The 20,237-nt window shown below is 39.6% G+C and overlaps 1 protein-coding gene across 13 annotated transcripts in view; it reads left to right on the forward strand.

Moving 5' to 3' along the window:
• KNDC1 (kinase non-catalytic C-lobe domain containing 1) overlaps positions 1–20,237 on the forward strand; it is a 71,190-nt gene that overhangs the window by 37,374 nt on the left and 13,579 nt on the right. For 11 of the 13 annotated variants that reach the window (XR_014548910.1, XR_014548911.1, XM_083616819.1 and 8 more), the window contains 11 exons: positions 631–702; positions 791–852; positions 4,231–4,389; positions 4,982–5,059; positions 6,886–6,967; positions 7,132–7,294; positions 9,134–10,038; positions 11,374–11,518; positions 13,108–13,193; positions 16,951–17,309; positions 20,123–20,216. Coding sequence is in view for 11 of the 13 variants with exons in the window: in XM_083616819.1 (XP_083472945.1) it covers positions 631–702; positions 791–852; positions 4,231–4,389; positions 4,982–5,059; positions 6,886–6,967; positions 7,132–7,294; positions 9,134–10,038; positions 11,374–11,518; positions 13,108–13,193; positions 16,951–17,309; positions 20,123–20,216 (2,205 nt within the window). In the remaining 2 variants the exon portion in view is untranslated. The remainder of the gene's footprint in view (positions 1–630; positions 703–790; positions 853–4,230; positions 4,390–4,981; positions 5,060–6,885; positions 6,968–7,131; positions 7,295–9,133; positions 10,039–11,373; positions 11,519–13,107; positions 13,194–16,950; positions 17,310–20,122; positions 20,217–20,237) is intronic. The other 2 variants (XM_083616818.1, XM_083616822.1) reach the window with 1 other exon arrangement.

The raw sequence follows: 20,237 nt of genomic DNA on the forward strand, positions 1-20,237 counted from the left end.
ATCTTCTGATGGTTGTGATACCACTGGGCAGTCAGACAGGGAGCAATGGCTGTTGGAAAAACCCTGGTGCCTCATTCCCATCCTTAAGAGTTTATTGAGACAGCCAGCTGGCTCATCATCTGTTGTAAGGATATAAGTATGTAGGGTATCCCACCCCACCTGAACTTGAGAAGTAGAGATCTCCAAGTGGAAATTTGTTTCTACTCATGGGTCTCTTTGTTAGGGAGGAAGTCAAAATAGGCAGATTTTGTTCTACAAGGGAAGATGGGGCAAGTCAGTGTCTTGGAGAGCATTCATTTTTTGGGAAAGGAGGTTTGTTTGTTTTTAACAAACTTTCTTCCATTATTATGTCAGAATATTATGTACTGCCTTATGATATTACAAAGTCCTTGCTATAAATTAAGACTCTTTTTCATCTTTTGTGATACTGCGGGGCCCACAATGTTTAGATGCACTTAATTGCTGCTATATTTTGTTTTGCTTTTGTCTGAACAATCCCTGTAGCACAAATCTCTGAATGACTCAAGTATAATTTATTTTAGAATATATACAGTCCCACAAATGAGTTTATGAAAGCAAGACTTTGTTATTTTCTCAGCAGTTCTAATATTTAAAATACCTGTTTTTCAGCATACTTGTGTTTAGACTCTGTCTTGATCAACAGTGATGGAAGTGTTCAGTTTGTTCCACCTGAAAGTGAAGGTAATTTAGCATGCTGCTAATTTTATGAATTTCTATTTATTTTTGTCACCAAGATTAAAATAGATTGTTATTTTTTTTAATACTTTAGGCTCATATGATATGTTTTATTTGGCTCCTGAGACAGAGGAAGAGGATTATGTTACTGAAAAGGTATGGTGACATGTTACAAATACAGCTGTTTCCTTTAAAAGTTAAATAGAAGAACATCTTTAAAGAAAATAATGGGCACATTTTCTGGTTTACATAGATGCTTGTGGTACCAAGTTAGCTCCATCTTATACTATATTTACACAGTAGTTTCCCATGGCACCTTAGAGTAATATTTTAAGCTTTTTTAAAAAATTAGGCAAACCTTTTTGCTTAGCCAATTCTTTAGTCACTAGAATATTTAATGCAACTAAAAAGGTATTTAAGAGTCTTCCCCTTCCCCTTCCCTTTTCTTAAGTATCAAAACAGACTTGACATTATTCACACAATTACTAATATTTTTTTAAAGAGTAATTACCGTATTTTTCGCCCTATAGGACGCACCGTCCCATAAGGCGCACCTAGTTTTTTGGGGGGGGAATAAAGGAAAAAAATTATTTTCCCCCCAGACGCGGGGCTGGGGCGGGGGAAGCCCGAGCTTCCCCCGACCCCAGCCCCCAAACAGGCAGCTCTCTGCAAGCCGTGGGAGCCCAGCGCTGGCTCCCGCTGCTTGCGGAGAGGTCCGCGAAGCCTGGACGCGCTGATCTCAGCGCGCGCAGGCTTCGGCATGCAGGCAACTCTCCGCAAGCAGCGGGAGCGCTCCCGCTGCTTGCGGAGAGGTCCGCGAAGCCTGGAGAGCGAGAGGGGTCGGTGCGCAGCGACCCCTCTCGCTCTCCAGGCTTCAGCGAAAGCCTGCATTCGCCCCATAGGACGCACACACATTTCCCCTTCATTTTTGGAGGGGAAAAAGTGCGTCTTATAGGGCGAAAAATACGGTAGTTGCTGCAAGGGCTTTCCTATCTGGATTAGAATCTCTCCCTGTGTGTATGTGTATGTAAGAGGCAGTTTAACCTTTTGTTCCATTATGTCCTAATTTGGATTGGGGATTCTTGCTGCTCCTGTTTTACTCTTTCAAAAAAATATTAATTATAATTAATAATGCCACACCTGCTTTCTAGCTTCTAGTTCAAGCAGTACAGGTTTGGCTGTGACAATAGACTTCATTTATTGTAGCTTGAGGCAAACTCAAAACTGAAAGTGAAAGTTTTTGTTTTTAAAAAATATTTTATTAAGGGTTTTCTTGTTTTACAGTGTAAGTGTAATGCCTCGTATTTTTTTCCCTATGTAACATTTTTACAAATCCGTTTCATTTGTTGAGGCATTAGGGGGAGAAGAAGAAAAAAGAAAAAAAAAGAAAGGGGGTGGAGGGAGGGGAGATGGATGGGGGTGGGGTCGGGTAGCGGTGTTTCTATTATGCTTAATGTATGTAGAGTTTGGTGTCAGCGTGCTTGTATTGTTCACTTGTGTTCCTTTGGTGGTGAGAGAGGTTGGGGTTGGCCTAGGGTGTGATTGTTTGTTTGTGATTGGCTGTGGTGATCTTTGTTTTCGTGTGTGAGTGAGGTGGGTGGGTGTTTTGGATCAGGTTAGCCATATTGATTTGTATGCTGTTGGTGGATTATTGTCATTGTCCTGTTGGGCTGTGTATGTGATAAAGGGGAGCCATAGCTGAAAGTGAAAGTTGTGGCACTGTACTCGAGATCTGTAAACAATAGTGCAAAGTAAAGTTTTTATATTTTAAAAACATTTCAAATTAACATCATTTTGTGAATGTTTTGAAAAAAATGCCAAGTGGTAGCACAATATGTTGTTCTGGTTAATTTTAGAGTAATTGCGTTTGGAGAATACAAAGACCAAACTAGGCTTAATGTTTGTTATGTAGTGTGGTATTTCTCAATTCATTTTTGTTAATAGTCAGCATCTAGCACAGGGGTCAGCAAACTTTTTCAGCAGGGGGCCCGTCCACTGTCCCTTGTGGGGAGCCAGACTATATTTTTTGGGGGTGGAAATGAACGAATTCCTATGCCCCACAAATAACCCAGAGATGCATTGTACTCATGTAAAAACATGCTAATTCCCGGACTGTCTGCGGGCCAGATTCAGAAGGCGATTGGGCCGGATCCGGCCCCTGGGCCTTAGTTTGCCTACCCATGGTCTAGCCAGAGGAGCTGCACTGAGACCATGGCATGGGTGGTGATGGTGGGGTTTTTTTAGAGCTTGTTGTCGCTCTAATGGGAATCAGACCTCCATTGCCAATAGCTGACTTGAGGGTGCCTGAAACCAAAGTGGGGCAAAGGGTTAATTTCCCTCCCCTCACACTATGGTTCTGATTTGGGTCCCTTGCCCCCAGTGCCTGCTATTTGTTTAATCAAGGCTCTGCGACCACGAACTATGTGACAAAATGTGAAGTTTAGTTTGGCCCCAAGAGCATGGGCGAAATTGACTTCTTCTGTTTTGCTATCTTAATGGCAGTTAATAATTAATGGAACATTTTCCTATGCTGATCAGATGTTTTATGTGCAATATATATGCATTTGTTGCACATACGCTTCTCATCTCAAGCTAGCGCTTTGAGTACAATATCTCCTACACCCAAATATGAAATATTGTATACAGTGGTAGCTCAGGTTACATACACTTCAGGTTACATACACTTCAGGTTACATACGCTTCAGGTTACAGACTCTGTTAAGAACTTTACCTCAGGATGAGAACAGAAATCACTCGCTGGTGGCATGGCAGCAGGAGGAGGCCCCATTTGCTAAAGTGGTGCTTCCGGTTAAGAACGGTTTCAGGTTAAGAACGGACCTCCGGAACAAATTAAGTTCTTAACCAGAGGTACCACTGTATATTGGAAAACAATGTATGGCACATTGACAGGGAGCATTCATTGCTGCTGCAGATTGCTGTCTGCATTATCATTGTGTGAACATCGCAATGAGAAAGCTTCCCTTTTCTTTTCCCGCTTCCCTTTTCTTTTCCCTCTCCCCATATCCAGCTATGCTATTTTACAAACCTTTTCCTATTTAATTTTGTAAGCTTTAATTCTTTTTGGAGGCTTTGTGTTATTCTGCTATGTTATGTCTGTTCTACACAGCACATCTAGTCAGATTTTAGATACCTCCAAAGTCTTGAACTGCAACAGTGCTTTCTCCCTCCAGGTTGCTTTTGTGTTACTTTCAGAACTGACGATTCAGTGGTACTAAGTCAGTGGTGACCAACGTGTGCTTGTGGCATGCTTTCGGTGACCATGAAGGAAGGTGCATAGTTATGCTATGCTGTGCCCTGACCTCAGGTATGCCTGGGGTTTGCTCAGTTGCCTGTGCTGATGCCGGCAGGAATGTCAGCACAGCCATTTGTAGATTGTGCTTTTAGTGAATACCCATCCTTGCGCTGGAGACCTGAAATTGGCTGCTTTAAGTATATGTATTTAAGAGCAGGGTTCAATCTGAGTGGGAGTCGTCCAGTGACTTGGTTGCCTATTCACTGTGCCATTTCCAACAGGTCTGTATTTACTGTATTGCTGCAATTTTGTGGAGAGTTGCAAAACATAATTTCCCACCTGATCACAAAATAGTGTTGCCAAGGAAACTGAAGAATTTTCTTCTGGATATGGCTAGACGAAAGTCAGAAGACAGGCCTTCTCTGGCAGATGCAATTAAGGTGATTTAAATTAAGCAATTTCCTTTTTTTTCCAAAAATTGTAAAAATGTATTTTATTCCTGCAAATTATTCTGGTACTGAAGATAAATTTCTTTTTTCTTTTTTCTTTTTTCTTTGGTAACAACTCTAAAAAAGGGAGTTGATAACTGTACTCGATTTCATTCCTTAGTGGCTCCATTGAGAACCAAGGTGTGGTGTTTTGTTGTTGTTTAAAAACAATATTGAAATATAGCAACTTCAGATTAGTTGTGATAAAATAATACTCCTAAATTTAAAATTATTTGCAAAATTATTTCTAATTTTTGCACCTATCCTCTGTCTAATACTAAACACTTCAAAATGCTGTTTTCTATGAAAGAGGGTAAGGATTTGCTGATTTGATTATTTAAATGGGAATACAAGAAGGGGAGGTGTGAGGAAGTCAAAGAAACAAGCAAATGAGTTTTAAGTTATGAAAAATAATTGTTTTTAATTTTTCTTATTTTTTCTGTATGTTTACTTATTTTTTTATTATGTGTTTTTGTATATTTGTCTTTGTAAAATCTTAATAAATATTTCTTTAAAACAACAACAACAAAATGCTGTTTTCTAGACATGTGATAGCTATCTTCTTGAACAAAGAATAAGCAGCAAGAAGGTTCTGGCATGTTTAACCAGATCTGCCTTTCAGGTATGAGTGTTTACCTTCATGTGTTCAGAAATAAATAAATAAATGAGAATTTCCACAAAGCTTCTTAGAACTAGATTTGGCTCCATGAAACTCTTCTGTCACCTCCCATTTCTGCAATGCCTTGGTTAAATAGAATTAACATAACAGATCAATTTAATTAAGATTTCTTTTTAACTCCATATGTAAACGTGTAAACCTTCTCTCATGTTTATGTAAACTGCTCCTGAATCCTAACAACCACATCTACAGTAACAATACTCCATAGAAGCACTAGCGTTGGCTGTTCAAAAACCATTAAAGATGTACCATATCTCAAATATCTTGGAGCACATCTCCTCCATTGTCCATGGAACTCTTGCTTAATTAAAGACAAGTTAAGATTTCTGTCAGCATTGTACATTTTGCTGCAATATCTGGAGCTGCTTTGGATGTGTTACAGAATCCTGCCTGCTTTATATACTGGGAGTAGCTCTTCTGCAAACTGGCCTACCTCCCAATTGGAAAAGTTTCATCAGCTAGTAATTTTCAAACCAGTGCTGTTGGGGCATGACTTGGTGGCAGATGCCCAATTAGAAATCTTTGTGTTGGCTGTCCCTCCACCTTTATTTCCACTGCTCCCACATCAACATGGAATGCTCTCATATTTTAACATTTTCTCTGTTTTGTGTTGTGTTTCTATACAAAGAATAGAATATAATCAAAAGAAACACAACTCTGTATAAAATGAATGTATAATATGCACTGAATGCCCCAATGCAATTGGTATTGTGACTCAAAATAATATAATATTATAATAATACCAATACAGAATTGTGTTTGTTTTGATGTGTTTCTAAAACAAGCCTGGATGAGAATAGCTTATGTTCTCTGAGTAGCTCTTGCGCTGCATTCCTTCAAACCTCTTTCTACTGTCTAGTCTTTCCTGGCCTTGTATTATGCTGGAATCTATACTGTACTTTTTGGAAGCTGACAGTTTCAAACTGTATGAGTCAAACTGTATGAGGTCAGCGTTGGCTTCTAGTGTTCAAGCTCCATTAATTAAAAACCCAGGAGCCACATAACGCTATGCTTGGCTCAAATAAGGGTATTTTTTAGAGCAGAAAGAGAGTTTGGTATACCAGGCTAGTGGCTCTCCTGATTAAAGAACTTGTTCTACAAAAATGGCAAGAATCTGTGGGAAAGAGGTGCCTGGAAAGACAGCATCCTCCCTCTTTGCTTTTCTTGCTTGTTGCTATGGCAGCAGAATTGGAGCATGCTGGAATATGACCAAGAGATGTTTAGACTTTTAAATGATAAGTACCCTCAGTGGTTTTAGGGTAGCCTTGGACTTTGACAACGGCCATTTTGTCTGCCAGTTGACTCAAATGACCAAGAAGTGTACTAGTGACCTACAATTGCTTATTCGACTTCTCCCCAACCTCCCAGTGCATTTGGGAAATTAAATGCCACATTCCACACGTCCTTTTATTTCTGGTGCATTTGTTTTTGGGAGTGGGGGGATTCAAACCTGGTGATGCATTCCTTCCAGGGAATATGTGCAGAAAATGTAGCTATTATTAATCCAGAGCAAGTTTCAACAATATTTCACAATAGGAAGGAACAATTATGGCTGGTCTAGAAATATAAATGACATTGGGCTCAAGGACTTCGCTCTATGCTTTTATTCTTTTGACTCCTTAGAAATTGAAAGTATTAAATGTGTTGAGCCCTCAGGAAAGAGCAGAAGAAAGCTTGAGCAAATAAATGTTTGTCTTTATCACTGTGTGCTTTAAAAGACAATTTATAATGCATTTGTGTTTTTTTGTTTTTTACTCTTTGGCTGTTAGGCTTTCAAAGAAGCGGATTCTTTTAATGATAGCATGCCTTTTGATTTACAAAGTGAGAGAAGTTCAGTGGATGAAAACTTAGGTGAGTACACCTGTAGGCATTCCTGCATTTTTATTTTGGGAAGACGCCATTAGGTAATGTGTCCAGTCATGTTGGAAATATTTTTCTTATGTAAGCAATTGTACATCCTGCCTTTATGCTAAATGCAGACTTTTGTCTTTGTCTTCACCTTGTTGCATATTCAGGATTTTTACCTATGAGCAATGAAAGCAAACTGATAGCAGTGAAAGGACCAGTCCCCTGCCAGCCTTCTTTGAACAGAGAAAGTACCATATTGCCAAGTGCTTTCACTTCTACAGCAACCCATTTCAAGCCTATTATTCTACATCAAAACATTGATATTAAAAAGTAAGTGAGTTGGTATAATGTCCAGAAAGTAATATGCTGTATTTGATGCAATGCAAAATGAGATTTTAGTATTGTTTTAATATTCTTCCTTCTTTTTGACGGAGATGAAGCCATTTTGGCTTGGTTTGGTGTTCTGAACATCATTTTTCAGCAAGGCACCATGTAGATTTCCTGCTTTTTCTAGTATAATAAGAGCATAAGGATTACTAGATCAGACCAAGAATCATGCAGATTGCCCACGGAGGCAAGTCAGATGTCCATCCTTGGCATTTTCAATAGCTGTGGTACCGTCATATGGAATTTCCATTTTGCTAACGTGTGTTTGAGGCTATACTTTGTCGGAAGAGGAATTTCATTTTAATGCCATAAATTGAAACAGTGCCTTATTTATAAGAAAAATACCACACCAGTAGTTTTGACATCAGATGCAAAGCGCAGGAAATTTAGGGTGCTAGACCTTTAAATATCCCAGTATTAAATGCTCACAGTGTGATCTTCATGCTTCTACCCCCTCTCAGTGAAAAGACCACAAACTTGCTGTAAGTTTAATTATTTTACTTACAGCAATCATAGGTCACTCATGCATCATTCAGTGCTGCAGCAGAAACAACACAGGTAAAAACTTACTGAGTACAAAAATACAAAAGATGGTTTTCAAAATTGGTTTCTGGAGCTTGGGAGTTCCAGCCTCACGCCTCTGGTCAGTTACATGGTTCGAACAGGAGGGGTGTGGAAACAGGAAACAACCCTTATTCCTCCCTCCCTGAAGATGAGGGAGCATGACCTAGCCAAGTCTTCTCTAGCAATTTACAGTTCTGTGGTCCTTAACCACTCCATTTACTAACTAGCATAGACATGCCTTGTTAGGTTTGACTGCAAAATCTCCCACAGGTATAATTTTAAGAATTGTTTGCAGTAGAATTATTACTCCCACCCTTTCCCCAATACTTTTATAGTGGGCCATTCCTACTACAAAAGAAAAACCTCCTTTCATTGTTTTGGCTGTTTCTAACTCTTCAGACTCAAACACTGATTTTTATTTTGCTTAATGTATGAGAAGTAATGTACCTTGTTGATATCACCTTGAAACAATTTTCTCTTACATCCGTATTAAAAAGGAAAGCAGCATTTCATCTTAACTGCCATGCCTAATAGCTATTGATGCACCTATTAAGAGTCATTGAGGCTGGTATCCATCATTACATTTTGGTAATTAATTGTAAGATTGTTCATTCTGTGGGAGAGAAAAATATTTTATATGTTCTAAACCTACTACCAATAAAATTAATTGAATTAGCTTGATTGTTATATTGGGAGAGAAACATTGCTCCATGCAAGTTAAAGTTCTACAAACCTCTATTAGGTCTTTTCTTAGCCGTATATAGGGCAAATAACAACAAAGATGAAACAGGAACTAGGGAGGGGATTCAGAGTAGATACGTTCAGAGTTGTCACTGAAACACAGAAACAGTTAGTGGTACCTCTGGTTGCAAACGGGATCCGTTCTGGATAAGTTTGCAATATGAAAAGAATGCAACCCGCAGCGGCATGTCTGCGCACACGCGGGTTGCGATTCGCCACTTCTGCGCATGCGCATGATGTCATTTTGCACTTCTGCGCATGTGCGAGCGGCAAAACCCGGAAGTAACCCTTTCCGGTACTTCCGGGGTGCCGCGGGACGTAACCTGAAAGAACGTAACATGAAGTGGACATAGCATGAGGTATGACTGTATTAAGAAGACTTTGGTGTGGAAGGTAAGAGTACAGCAGATTGTGGATGGGTCAATGTGATGTGTCAAATTCCTGCAACTGTTTTGCATAAAGTATCTTGTTTTTCAGAGGTACTGCTGCATCCTCAGTGATACAATGTGGAATGACTATGGAAAGTGGTGTGCCTGTGGATTTTAAAAATTCAATACGTTTAAATATTGATTCTGAAAGCAAGATGGATGAGGACTCTGATTTGCCAGCAGTCTGCGTTACTACATCTGGTATTCTGGAGCAGGATAAACAGGGATTGGAGGCATCACTTCCGACTGGCGCAGAGGAGCCAAAAACAAGCAGTGCTAGCTCAGGCATGGCAAAATTACCCTTATTCTCTGAAGCCTCATGTCCTTCTCAAGGGAAGTGTCCTTCCTCAAGCGATCCTAACTGCACTGTGTCTTCTAGTATGGCTTTTATAAACAATTTCCTTTTGAAGCAGGACCCAGTCACAAGGGTGTTAACCCTCGTACCAGTCCAGATTGCTATATCAGAGCAAATACCAAATAAGCCTCTTCATTCAAAAACAGCTTACAGTTGTTGTCCCAGTTTACACGTCCTCCTTTCGGATTCTATAGTGAACTATGATGTTGACAAAGCGTTGCAAAACGCTTCACCCACGAACCGTCTGAGGAATTGCGAGACTAGTAACGCACGGCATGAATGTCTGGACATGAAACTGAAGATTAATAGTTTACCCCTAACTACAGTTAATAAAGAGCCTCAAACCAGGTATCCTGAAAAGAATCTGTCCCTAACGTTTTGTGAGGAATGCAATACAGATGCAAGGAATAATGACCCTTTATCAAATCACTCGTCGCATGCCTCTGGGGAATCAAGTCCTCCTTGTTCACTGAACCTGGAAACCTCTCTCCATAATAATGGGATAAACGAAAATTTCTTGAAGAAAGTGGTGCATCTTATCCAAGAGATGGTTGGATCTGGTAGTCATCTGATGAATACAGTTGAAGCTCTGGCCATAGGTAGGCATTTAATACTTGGAATCACATCATAGATGCAAAGATATATTCTAGACCATGCTCAAATAGAGATTCTGGTAGCTTTGTGCAAGGCATGGTCTTGATGGTTATTTTTAATTAAAGTTGGCATGTGCAGATCCCAAGAGTTCTCATGTACCATTGAAAGTGGTTTTTGTTTTTAACATGACCTGAATAGTTCCAGTGGTTCTGATTTCTTTCTTCATCTGATTTCATCTGTGTAAAGGGGAAAGCCTATTCTAGATAAGAATGTCTGTTTTTGAAGCTCTTGTTTTATTTATATACATTTGTATCCTGCCCTTCCATCAAGGAACTTAAGATGACGATGATAATAAATAATAATAATAATAATAATAATAATAATAATAATAATACCCCGCCGACCATCTGGCTGGGTTTCCCCAGCCACTCTAGGCAGCTTCCAACAAAAGATTAAAAATACATTAAAACATCAGTCATTAAAACCTTCAGATGTCTTCTAAACGTCAGATAGTTGTTTGATGAGAGGGCATTCCACAGGGTGGGCGCCACTACCGAGAAGGCCCTCTGCCTGGTTCCCTGTAACTTCGCTTCTTGCAGTGAGAAAACCGCCAGAAGGCCCTCGGAGCTGGACCTCAGTAGAGACGCTCCTTCAGGTATACTGGGCCGAGGCCGTTTAGGGCTTTAAAGGTCAGCACCAACACTTTGAATTTTGCTCAGAAACATACTGGGAGCCAATGTAGGTCTTTCAATACAGGTGTTACGTGATTTTATCATCCCAACAACCTTGTAAAGTAGGTTAGGCTGAGACATGGTAAGCGGTCCCAGGGTCACTTACCATGAGATGGATCTTTGAGCTTGTGCCCTCCTTAAAATATTTTCACAAAGTGTTACAGGCATGCAGGAGAGAATAGGTCACATAATCAGTAATGTAGCCAGTCAGTTGCTGCGATAATTGGTGCAGCCATTCATATGTGATACTTCACACTGCAATAGGCATACTAATTTGGGTGAACTATATTTTCCCAGTGACAGATTGTTTACTTAGCCCTATACCTTAATTAGTTGGGGTATTTCCCCCCCATATTTCATTTTAAATCAAAATTCAAGTGCTTTGGACATTCCCTTGATCAAAGGAACAATAACTTGTTATTTATTCAATTTCTTATCTTCTCTTCACCATGAGTCCTAGGGTGGGTTGCAACCATTTAAAAATACAATATTAAAATCAGTTAAAACTTGCCCAACAAAGCTTCACAAAACATACTGATAACCACGTAAGAGATTTGCTGTCTCCCCCTTCCCGATTTAATTCACATTTTTTAAAATGTCTTGAACCAGGTAAATATATTTACAGCTTAAAGGATCTCAAATATAAAACTTTCTGTAATGCAATCTCTGAAAAATTTTGCGACCTTCTCTGGGAAGAAAAACTACTAGCAAAACTGTATGATGCAGCAAATGGTAAAACTGTTATATTTGCAAGGTAAGTGACTCTTCTGCTATCTGTCAGAATATGTGTTGGCGTTTGTTCTCTGGCGTGAGTTCTGAATGAGGCACTGGAACTCTCTAGAACTTCTTCATTGATCTAATGGTTGAGGAAGCTGAGTATGTTTAGCCTGGGACAGAGGAAACTGAGAGGAGATGTCACAAGGAGGATGGACCAAGCTTGGTTTCTCCTGCTCTGAAGGGTAGGACTTGAACCAATGGATTCAAGTTTCAAGAAAGGCGATTCCAATTAATCAAGAAGAACTTTCTGTCTGACAGTGGAACAGAATGCTTCAGGGGGTGATGGGTGGGCTCCCCTTTCTTGGAGGTTTTTAAGCAAATGTTGGCTGGCCATCTGTAGTTGACATTCCTACATTTCAGGGGGTTGGACTAGATGACTCTCGCAGCGCCTTCCAACTCTACAGTTCTGTGATTCTATGAACTTCCTTGCCTTTTGACATTGACTCCTAAACTACCATTCCTGGGTCGGATCCTGACATTTCATCTAATTATTAAGTCAGGGAAACTTAACCAAGTGGGAAATGCATTTTTAAAAAGGAAAGGATTTTAGCATTTAAGAATTATGCAGGAGCTTGAATTGGCTGGTATATCTGTATGGACATAAACATGACCGTTCTGATGTAAAAATGAATAAACCCATGAGAGGCTATAAACCACTCAGAAGTTGTGACTGCAAGCTGCCGTGCAATCAAGATGGAATCTCTCTTGTTCATACTATGCAGTTTGTTCTCTAGAGCCTAGTTATAGTGTATCTAACTTTAAAAGTTCATTAAGAGTATAATGAAGATATTTCTTAATTTCGGTGTTGAGTGCAAAAAGAAAAAGATGACTCAAAACATATGGTTGGCATTTCATAACAGTTTATATCATGAATGCCTCTAGTTTTGCTTAATGTTTCTCATGACTAATGTGGTACATAGGAGGCTTTAATGAAGACTGATAATATACTGTTGGCAATGTTTCAGAAAATGGCTTTTTGTATAAAAGAGAGAAATGTGTGTGTGTTGGGGTGGTGTTAATACAGTTTCTAAAAGAAGTATTTTCACATTTTTATCAGGTTTTACTGTGTTCAGAACATCTTTTATAGACATAACTGAAAATGTGTTGTGGATTGACTATTGAGGAGAAAGCTAGGAATGTCTCTGGAATTTATATTGCATGCTTCTTTGGGCGAAAGAAAGAACAACAAAGGAAATTTCACAACTACTGTGGTACCTCAGGTTACATACGCTTCAGGTTGCAGACTCCAACCTTCTGTTTTAGGGAAACACGGCACATTGACATGTCTGCCAGACTTTCGTTTAATTTTTGTTTTTATTATTATGGTACATTGCAGAAGACTCTGCGGCCTGGTCCGAAACAGTTCACGTGGAGTGCTAGTTTAGGTCTCCTAGGTCTTGTTTCCTTTACTTTTGTTCTGTGCTGCACAACAAGAAAAGCTGAATGAAATTTTTTTTAAAATTTCAGGCACTTTGAACCTCATATTTGAGCTTTTCTCCCTAACAAATCTTTCCTGCATGTCTGTGTGTAATCAACTATCTCACCACCCTGTCTCTATATTTACAGCATGAATGAAACAAAATACTGTGGCAACACATTTCAGAGCCAAAATAAACCTAAGAATCTTGGGGACGCCAGTGAAGAAACAAATGGTAAGGAAAGACCACAGCTTGTGATGATGGTCACAGCTTGTGATGATGATAATGAGACCAGAAAGTGTTAGAAGATATTAATTCAGTTGCTGAAGATACTAATTTAATTGCCAGTGGGATAGCCATGTTGGCTCCTTGCAGCAAAAAGCAACGAAACATCTTGTGGCATGTTAAAGACTAACAAATGTATTATGGCATAAGCTTCGGTGGATTACACTCCACTCCATCAGATGCATACGTACCCCAAATTACCAATACACATATACGCATGGATGGCAGGGGGTGGGGAATTGTAAATAGTGAGGTCAGAGGGAAATGATATACAGAAAAGCGCAGAGCAGTAATTGCCTAATTCACAGTGATAATTCACAAAACAGTTGTTGATATCACATATTGTTGAACCAATTAACATATATAATATGCTAAAAAGGGTTTGTCTAGGTTCAGTTCACAAATGACCGCATTTGAACCTCTTGATGTATTCTAATTAAGCAGTTTTATGTTGCAGACTTTCTTTGAAGTTGTTTTGTTCCAAGATGCTCACTTTCAGAGTGTCCATGGTGGTTAAAATGCTGCCTGCTCCATCCAGCTTTTTAATGTTGTGGTTTATGATGTCAGATTTATGTGCATTTATTTTTTACCTAGAGACTGACCTGTTTGTCTTACATAGAAAGGCAATGTTGACAGATGATGGCACAGATCATATTGGAAGGTGCACAGAAGAATGGACTCTTTCTAATAGCTGTCCTTTCCACTCATAGAGTGTCGGTGTTGGGAACCCTATCTGTAGCAAAGCATTTATGTGTTTCCCACAAGGACAGGGTCATCCCCTCCTTTCTACCCAAAATTCTGTTGAGATTCCATGTTCAGCAAGAGTTGGTTTCCCCTACATTTTGTCCCAACCCTGCTCACCCATTGGAAAAGGCCTGGCACTCATTAGATGTGAGGTGTGCACCCAAGGACTAAAGCGTGTAGATTAACTGATTCCTTATTTATTTCCTTTCACCTCACTTCCTTGGGCAAAATGGTTAACTCCTCCACCTTCTCTAGGTGGCTTAAAGCTAGTATTGTGGTGGAATATGGAGCTTTGAAGCTTCTCCAATCATCTTCTTTGATGAACCAAAGATGGTTCATCAACTATCTTTACAGCTCATCCTACTAGAGTGGCAGCCACTTTGGCAGCTTTCTTTGCTAACACCCCTTTGATTGATATCTGTTGGGCAGCCAGTTGGCTGTCCCTAGCTACATTCACAAGGGGAAGTCATAAGATGGAGCTTATGCCTCAGCAGAGGCTGCTTTTGGCTGTATGGTCTTGCACCAAGTCCTTCTGCCTTACTACTCTCCATTGCAGCTGGGATCTGCCCTAATTGGGTTTGCTGTGTGGTACATCCCAACCCAATAATCCAGCGACACTCTCCTGAAATAGAACAGTTGGTACTTACCTGAACAGTAGATTTAGGAGGGTTCACTGGGCTATTAGGACTTCGTCCTAGTGGGGACTGCAATGGTCTATAAGTTTGTGTTGGAATGTTCACAAGTCCCCCACCCCACCCTTATTGGGACACGAGTTTTCTGTTATTTTACTTACCCTTATTGTGTTGACTCCATTGACTGTCGATCTTGGAGGGTCTGTAAAACTGATCGGCAGCTAATCACTTCCTGGAAGAGTTTTCTTTTCCTGCTTCATCATCAAGGTGTATCCTAAGACCAACCTGATAGCCCAATGACTCCTCTGAAATCTACCATTCAGATTAGTACCAACTGTACTTTCTTAATGAGAGCTAAAAATAGGGGACTGTAGAAGAATGGTATTGGAAAGTTGTGTCTCGCCTTCTTTTATAGTCCCAATTTGTTGATAGTGATGATGGCAGCTCCTTTGTCAGCATCTTTAATTATGATGTCAGTATTGTTTCTGAGGCTGTGGATGACACCACAACCTGTGTGGGAGAGGTTGTGTGGTAAATCATGCTCTTAGCTGATTACCTCAACTTGGGCACAGTGACAGAAGTACTCCATATAAAAACCTAACTGTGCGTGAGGTTGTGGGGTCTATGCAGAATTCTTGTTTCTGTGCTATTTTTGGGTACACTGTCCAGTTGTGTTCAGGGAAGATAGTAGTTGAGTGCTGGTGCACTGGGCAGTGCCCTGGTAGAAATGTTCCTCGAGTCATAAACAGTAGGGTTCCCACCCCAGATCCCACCTCAGCTTGCATTTTCCAAATGATCATAGTTTCTACTTTTGGTTCAAAATGCAGCTTAAAAATAAATAAATCTAATAATGCTTTTTTTTTTTTTGAAGCAAAATTTGTTTAGAAATGCAGGTTTTTGGAAAAAAACACATATTTTTATAATTTTTAATGTAGAAATAGGGCAGGAGACCCTCATGGGTGCACACATGTGAAGATGCAGCAAAGATTCACTCTCTTTTACTCACTGCTATTCCAAAGCAGCTGTGATGCCATACTAATCCATATTCTCAATCAGAAATGTGTATTGGAAACCTCATTTCGCCTCTAAGATTGCATTGGAATGGCTGGACAATATATCCATCCTGTAATCATTCTGGTTGAGTAGCATACTTTGTTTACGTTTCTTTCTTTTAAGCATTTGTGCACTGCCCCTTCATTGCTTAAGCTGACTTTCAACAAAAAATAATAACACAGTTAAAATGAAAATATCATGAATACTCGTTGATTGTAATATTTCTATATAATCTACAGCAGGAGGAACATAAGGCCACACTCTGCTACTATAAATGCCCATAGGCTTACTGGGAGAGGAGTTTTGCATCCTCCTCAAAAAGCTAAGAAAATAGGGCAGTGTTAAACTGCAATGGGATAAATAATTTTTTAAACCTTTGTACAGTTCAGTCAAGGCTCTACATGGTGTCCTCGCATGCAGTGTAGGCATGTGGAATAGAGCCCCACCTTGTAGAAAATTTGCAGTGGCTTTGCTTCTGTGTGAAGAGGGCATGTGGGTTCCTGGCCATGAAGAAATTTTAAGGTTGCTGCTGTGGGATGTAATCCACTGAGAGCAGTCAAGTACAACATTCCTTGTTTTGCTATAGTGGACATGCAAAGGAATGTTTGGTCCAGCCAGGCGAAACTTCCTGTTCCTCCTGGCCTGGAGCATCCTTCCTTGTGTGTGGATGGGCGTGACCTTTCCAGACCTGGTAAAAGGACAAGGCATGCTGCCACTCTCTCTCTCTTTTCCATCTTCTTTTCATCCTGCAAACTTCCTGAAATGAACAGCTGGCTGCCAGCCAAGCAGTCCCCCAGGTCATCTTCCTTATGGGATAAACTTGTTAGTATAGGTTTGTAACTTGAAGCCTTAAACCTGCCTTCAGGGATCACACTGTGCTCTGCCCGATCGTGAGTAAACTTTATTTTTATTGCTTATGAATAAGACTGTGGTGTCTTTATTCCTTTAGGAGGGATTCAAGTGGTCTTACCAGGAAAACATTAGAACACGTTTCAATCTGGACGATCCAGATTGAATTGCGTATTGTCTTAAGAAACTCACATGAGTTTGCAACTAGTTTTCTGCTGTGTAAAGGAATGCACTCTGCTAAGTAAAGAAATTTGCTAACGCAAGTTAGGAAGAATATTAATAAACAACATATTCTCTCCTGCCCCCCTGAACATTCCCACAGCTGCTACTCATAATGTGTGTGCGCGTGTTTTGTATGCCAATTGGCTTGGTGACCGTTGCCAGTGTGATGAAAGAAATGTGATGAACATGTTTTCACACAACTGTAGTTTCTATTGCTGGCATAGATGCAGATGACCTCCCACAAGATAATTCTGAAAAGGAAGCCGAATCACAGGAAATTGCAGATGGGATACAAAAGAATGGTGGAGAAATTTTGCAAGCCAACGAATGTTACCTCCGTGCAGACTTGCTAGCGGAGAACCAAGAACAAGAGCAGGTTCTATTAAAGTTGGAGGAAAATATTTGCACCAAAGCTCCCTGCTTATCCGAACTGTGTGGATTTTGTCCTGGTTGGAGCACTGCATTCTATGGTTCGGAATGTTTTAGTTTGGAAGTACATCACTACATAAGAAAACTTGGAAAGCGAAAAATTAATGACGCACAAGACATAGATGCAAAAAAAGCGGTAGGTATCCCGATTTTCAAGAATGGATGAAAAATCAGGGACACTTTTTTTTGTTTTAAAGTGTAATATAGAGCATGAAAAGCAGGCTTCCAGAGGTAAACTAGTGCATTACATATGCTTTCTACAAGGTGCATTCACATGGGTGATTTAAAAGCATTGGATATGCTTTAAAACCTATTTTCTCCAGTCCTTGCAAGATGGGTTACTCTAGTTACTATTGTCCACACTATTCCAATATCCACTTGCAGTACATATAAGTACCAGTGTAGGTTTGTGTAATCTAGACGGTATCATGAGCAATGTTGGGGTAGGGAGCTTCATGTTTAATGAGCATGAAGGGGAGTCATGGAGAATTGCGAAGCTGTGCCTTAAACTATTCTACCTGATTATGAAAGTTGAGACGTTTGTTTGCAAGAGAAATGGAAACGTTTTGGAAATACTTCCAGTCATGTTAGCCCCTTGCAGAGAAAACAGCAGAGTATTGCAACACCTTAAAGACTACGGGTGGAATTTAATGTCACACTGTTACAGACATTCCATCCACACAAGCATCTTAGCTTGCCAGGCTGAGCAATCCCCTGTCCCCTCCCCTTACAGATTGTACTGGGGACCAATCTCAGGCCCCAGGGAAGGAGAGGGGGGAGCCCTTTTGTGGAGAGCTGCTGCTGCTGGGGTTCATTGGTTGAGTTGCCATTCAACTTTACAGTTTGCTCCTTTTTCTATCTGCCAAATAAGATTTCACTTCACACATCTGACAAAGTGGGCTTGAGTTTGCAGCAGCTTATGCTGTAATAAATGTATTCGTCTTTAAGGTGCCATAAAAAACTCTGGGGTTGTTGTTTTTTAATGCCGTCTCTTCTGTACTCCAAATGGTTTACTAGGCTTTCACTACCAGCTAATATCAAGGGTTTTGTATAGTCTTACAGTGAGCATTACAATTTCAGCGATCAAGCTCACAGAAATCTAGCACACTCTTGATGTATAATTCTCTGCCTACATAGTAGGTCAAGTATTTAGCAGAGACATCATTTTTGTAAGGACATGTTTTGAATCGAAGAATGTTGACCTTTGATCTTTAATATGTGCTTAAATGCAAAGGCTGTTCTCAAGAGCCACTGTATTAGTTCACACATCACCTTGTGTTCTTATCAAAGAAATTTTAGCCTTCAGGCATCTTTAGCTTCAGGGAGAGCAATGGAAGATGGTCCTTACTTTAACAGATCAAAAGCTTATGTTGAGTTAAACCTAATGATTTTTTTTCCAAACCAGAAAGAGAACTGGTTTGTCTTTGAGTTTGTTGGCTGTATTCCCATTTCTTTTATTTCACAAAATGCTTTTCAGTTTACAAACACCCACATTCACCTAGAATGCTATAAGGCAATGCCGCTGCTATTTAAGGTAAACAGCCCTAATCAGACCACACTTATTTGATTTAAGAAGTCATTCATTCTAGAATTAACTACTGTGCTTTGTTGGTAATTGTTTCCAATGGAAATAATTAAAACACCAGGCTTTATTGCATAACTGCAGGTGTGTCAGTCATACAGCTTGTTTTCACTTGCATGCTAAGGCCACCCTCCAGACGGAAATGCACCAGCACTTCTGTGTAATTCTTCTTTAATAGGATTCTTGCCTACCATTTGAAAAGCTGTTTTTGAAACTCAGGGAAGAATCTGAATTATTGTTGTTTTCACTTACTCTTTCCACCCTTTAAGAACTGTTTGCTCGGCGGAAACAGTTTGTCATCAGTTTGCCACCCTGAATAGGATTGTATACCCTGGTCTACATCAGATGCACGAAGAAAGGATTCACATAATGATATACAACCATATTAGCATACAGATCTCCCCTGCAGAACTGGGAAAAGCTACCTTTGGTATCACATGATAGAATTATGGAATATAAATCTTTTAATGAAAGCAAGCATAGCAAAGTCTTTATTTCCTATATGACTAGTCTTGATTGTCCCTAGATATTTTTATAAATACTTTGTTTCATTCATCCTGATTTTTTACACTGTTCATTGAAGTCTACTTCAGCTGGCACTGAACATTCCATTTAAAATAGACTATAGATTTGTCAGTATTCCTGGAAAGAAAGAAAAGGGTTATATGATGTGCATATAATATTAATGAAAATAATTATGTTCATCAATAATTTTAAAGGCATTTAAGTACAATTTATGTGCTTAAATGAGTTTAAGTACCTATTATTCCAATACTACGACCCCGTTCAGAGATAATTTCATTTCCAATTAACCACAGTTTAGCAGATTGGGAGCAAACCATGTGTCTGTATGCTTTCTGCTTTTCCCTACTTCCTTTATATGCCTGGCCTTGTTGAGGATATCCTGCTCTATTTAAATTACAGTTTTTTGTGATCATAGCTGTCAACTTTGACAGCTATGCTTGTGATAGCCAAGCATGTAGAATGTTTAAGGGCTCATTCTGTATCAAGAGGCCCTCCATATCCTGGTTTGGAGTGAGCCCTTAAACCACAATTATAATCAGATGTTGCAGAGAAGAGATGGCTTAGGAGCACAACTCCGTTCTGGGTCTGATAAACCATTGTTTAATCGGAACAAAATTTAGACTTCTGAACCAGACCTATATGGCTTGTTGTTAGAATTGTTAACAGACAGTTAAAATGTGATAATGTTTAGCTTTAACTTTTATGCATATTAACTGTTAGGGGCAATACTAGGTGTTATTGTTGGTTGATTCTTATTTGCAACCAGCTTCTGCTTATCAGAAGTAAAACTACTACATCATTATACTTATTATACTTTCACTTCCCTCCGACCTTTGCACCAGGAACTTGAGCAGCTGATAATGATGGAGACAAAGAATTATAGGAAGAGTATAAAATTCTACCAGAGGTTGTTACATAAGGAGAGAAGAAGCAAAGGTATATCTGTAGTTTGTAATT

This window comes from Podarcis filfolensis (assembly GCF_964270895.1).
Source record: "Podarcis filfolensis genome assembly, chromosome: 5".
In the NCBI taxonomy this organism is placed as follows: Eukaryota; Metazoa; Chordata; class Lepidosauria; order Squamata; family Lacertidae; genus Podarcis; species Podarcis filfolensis.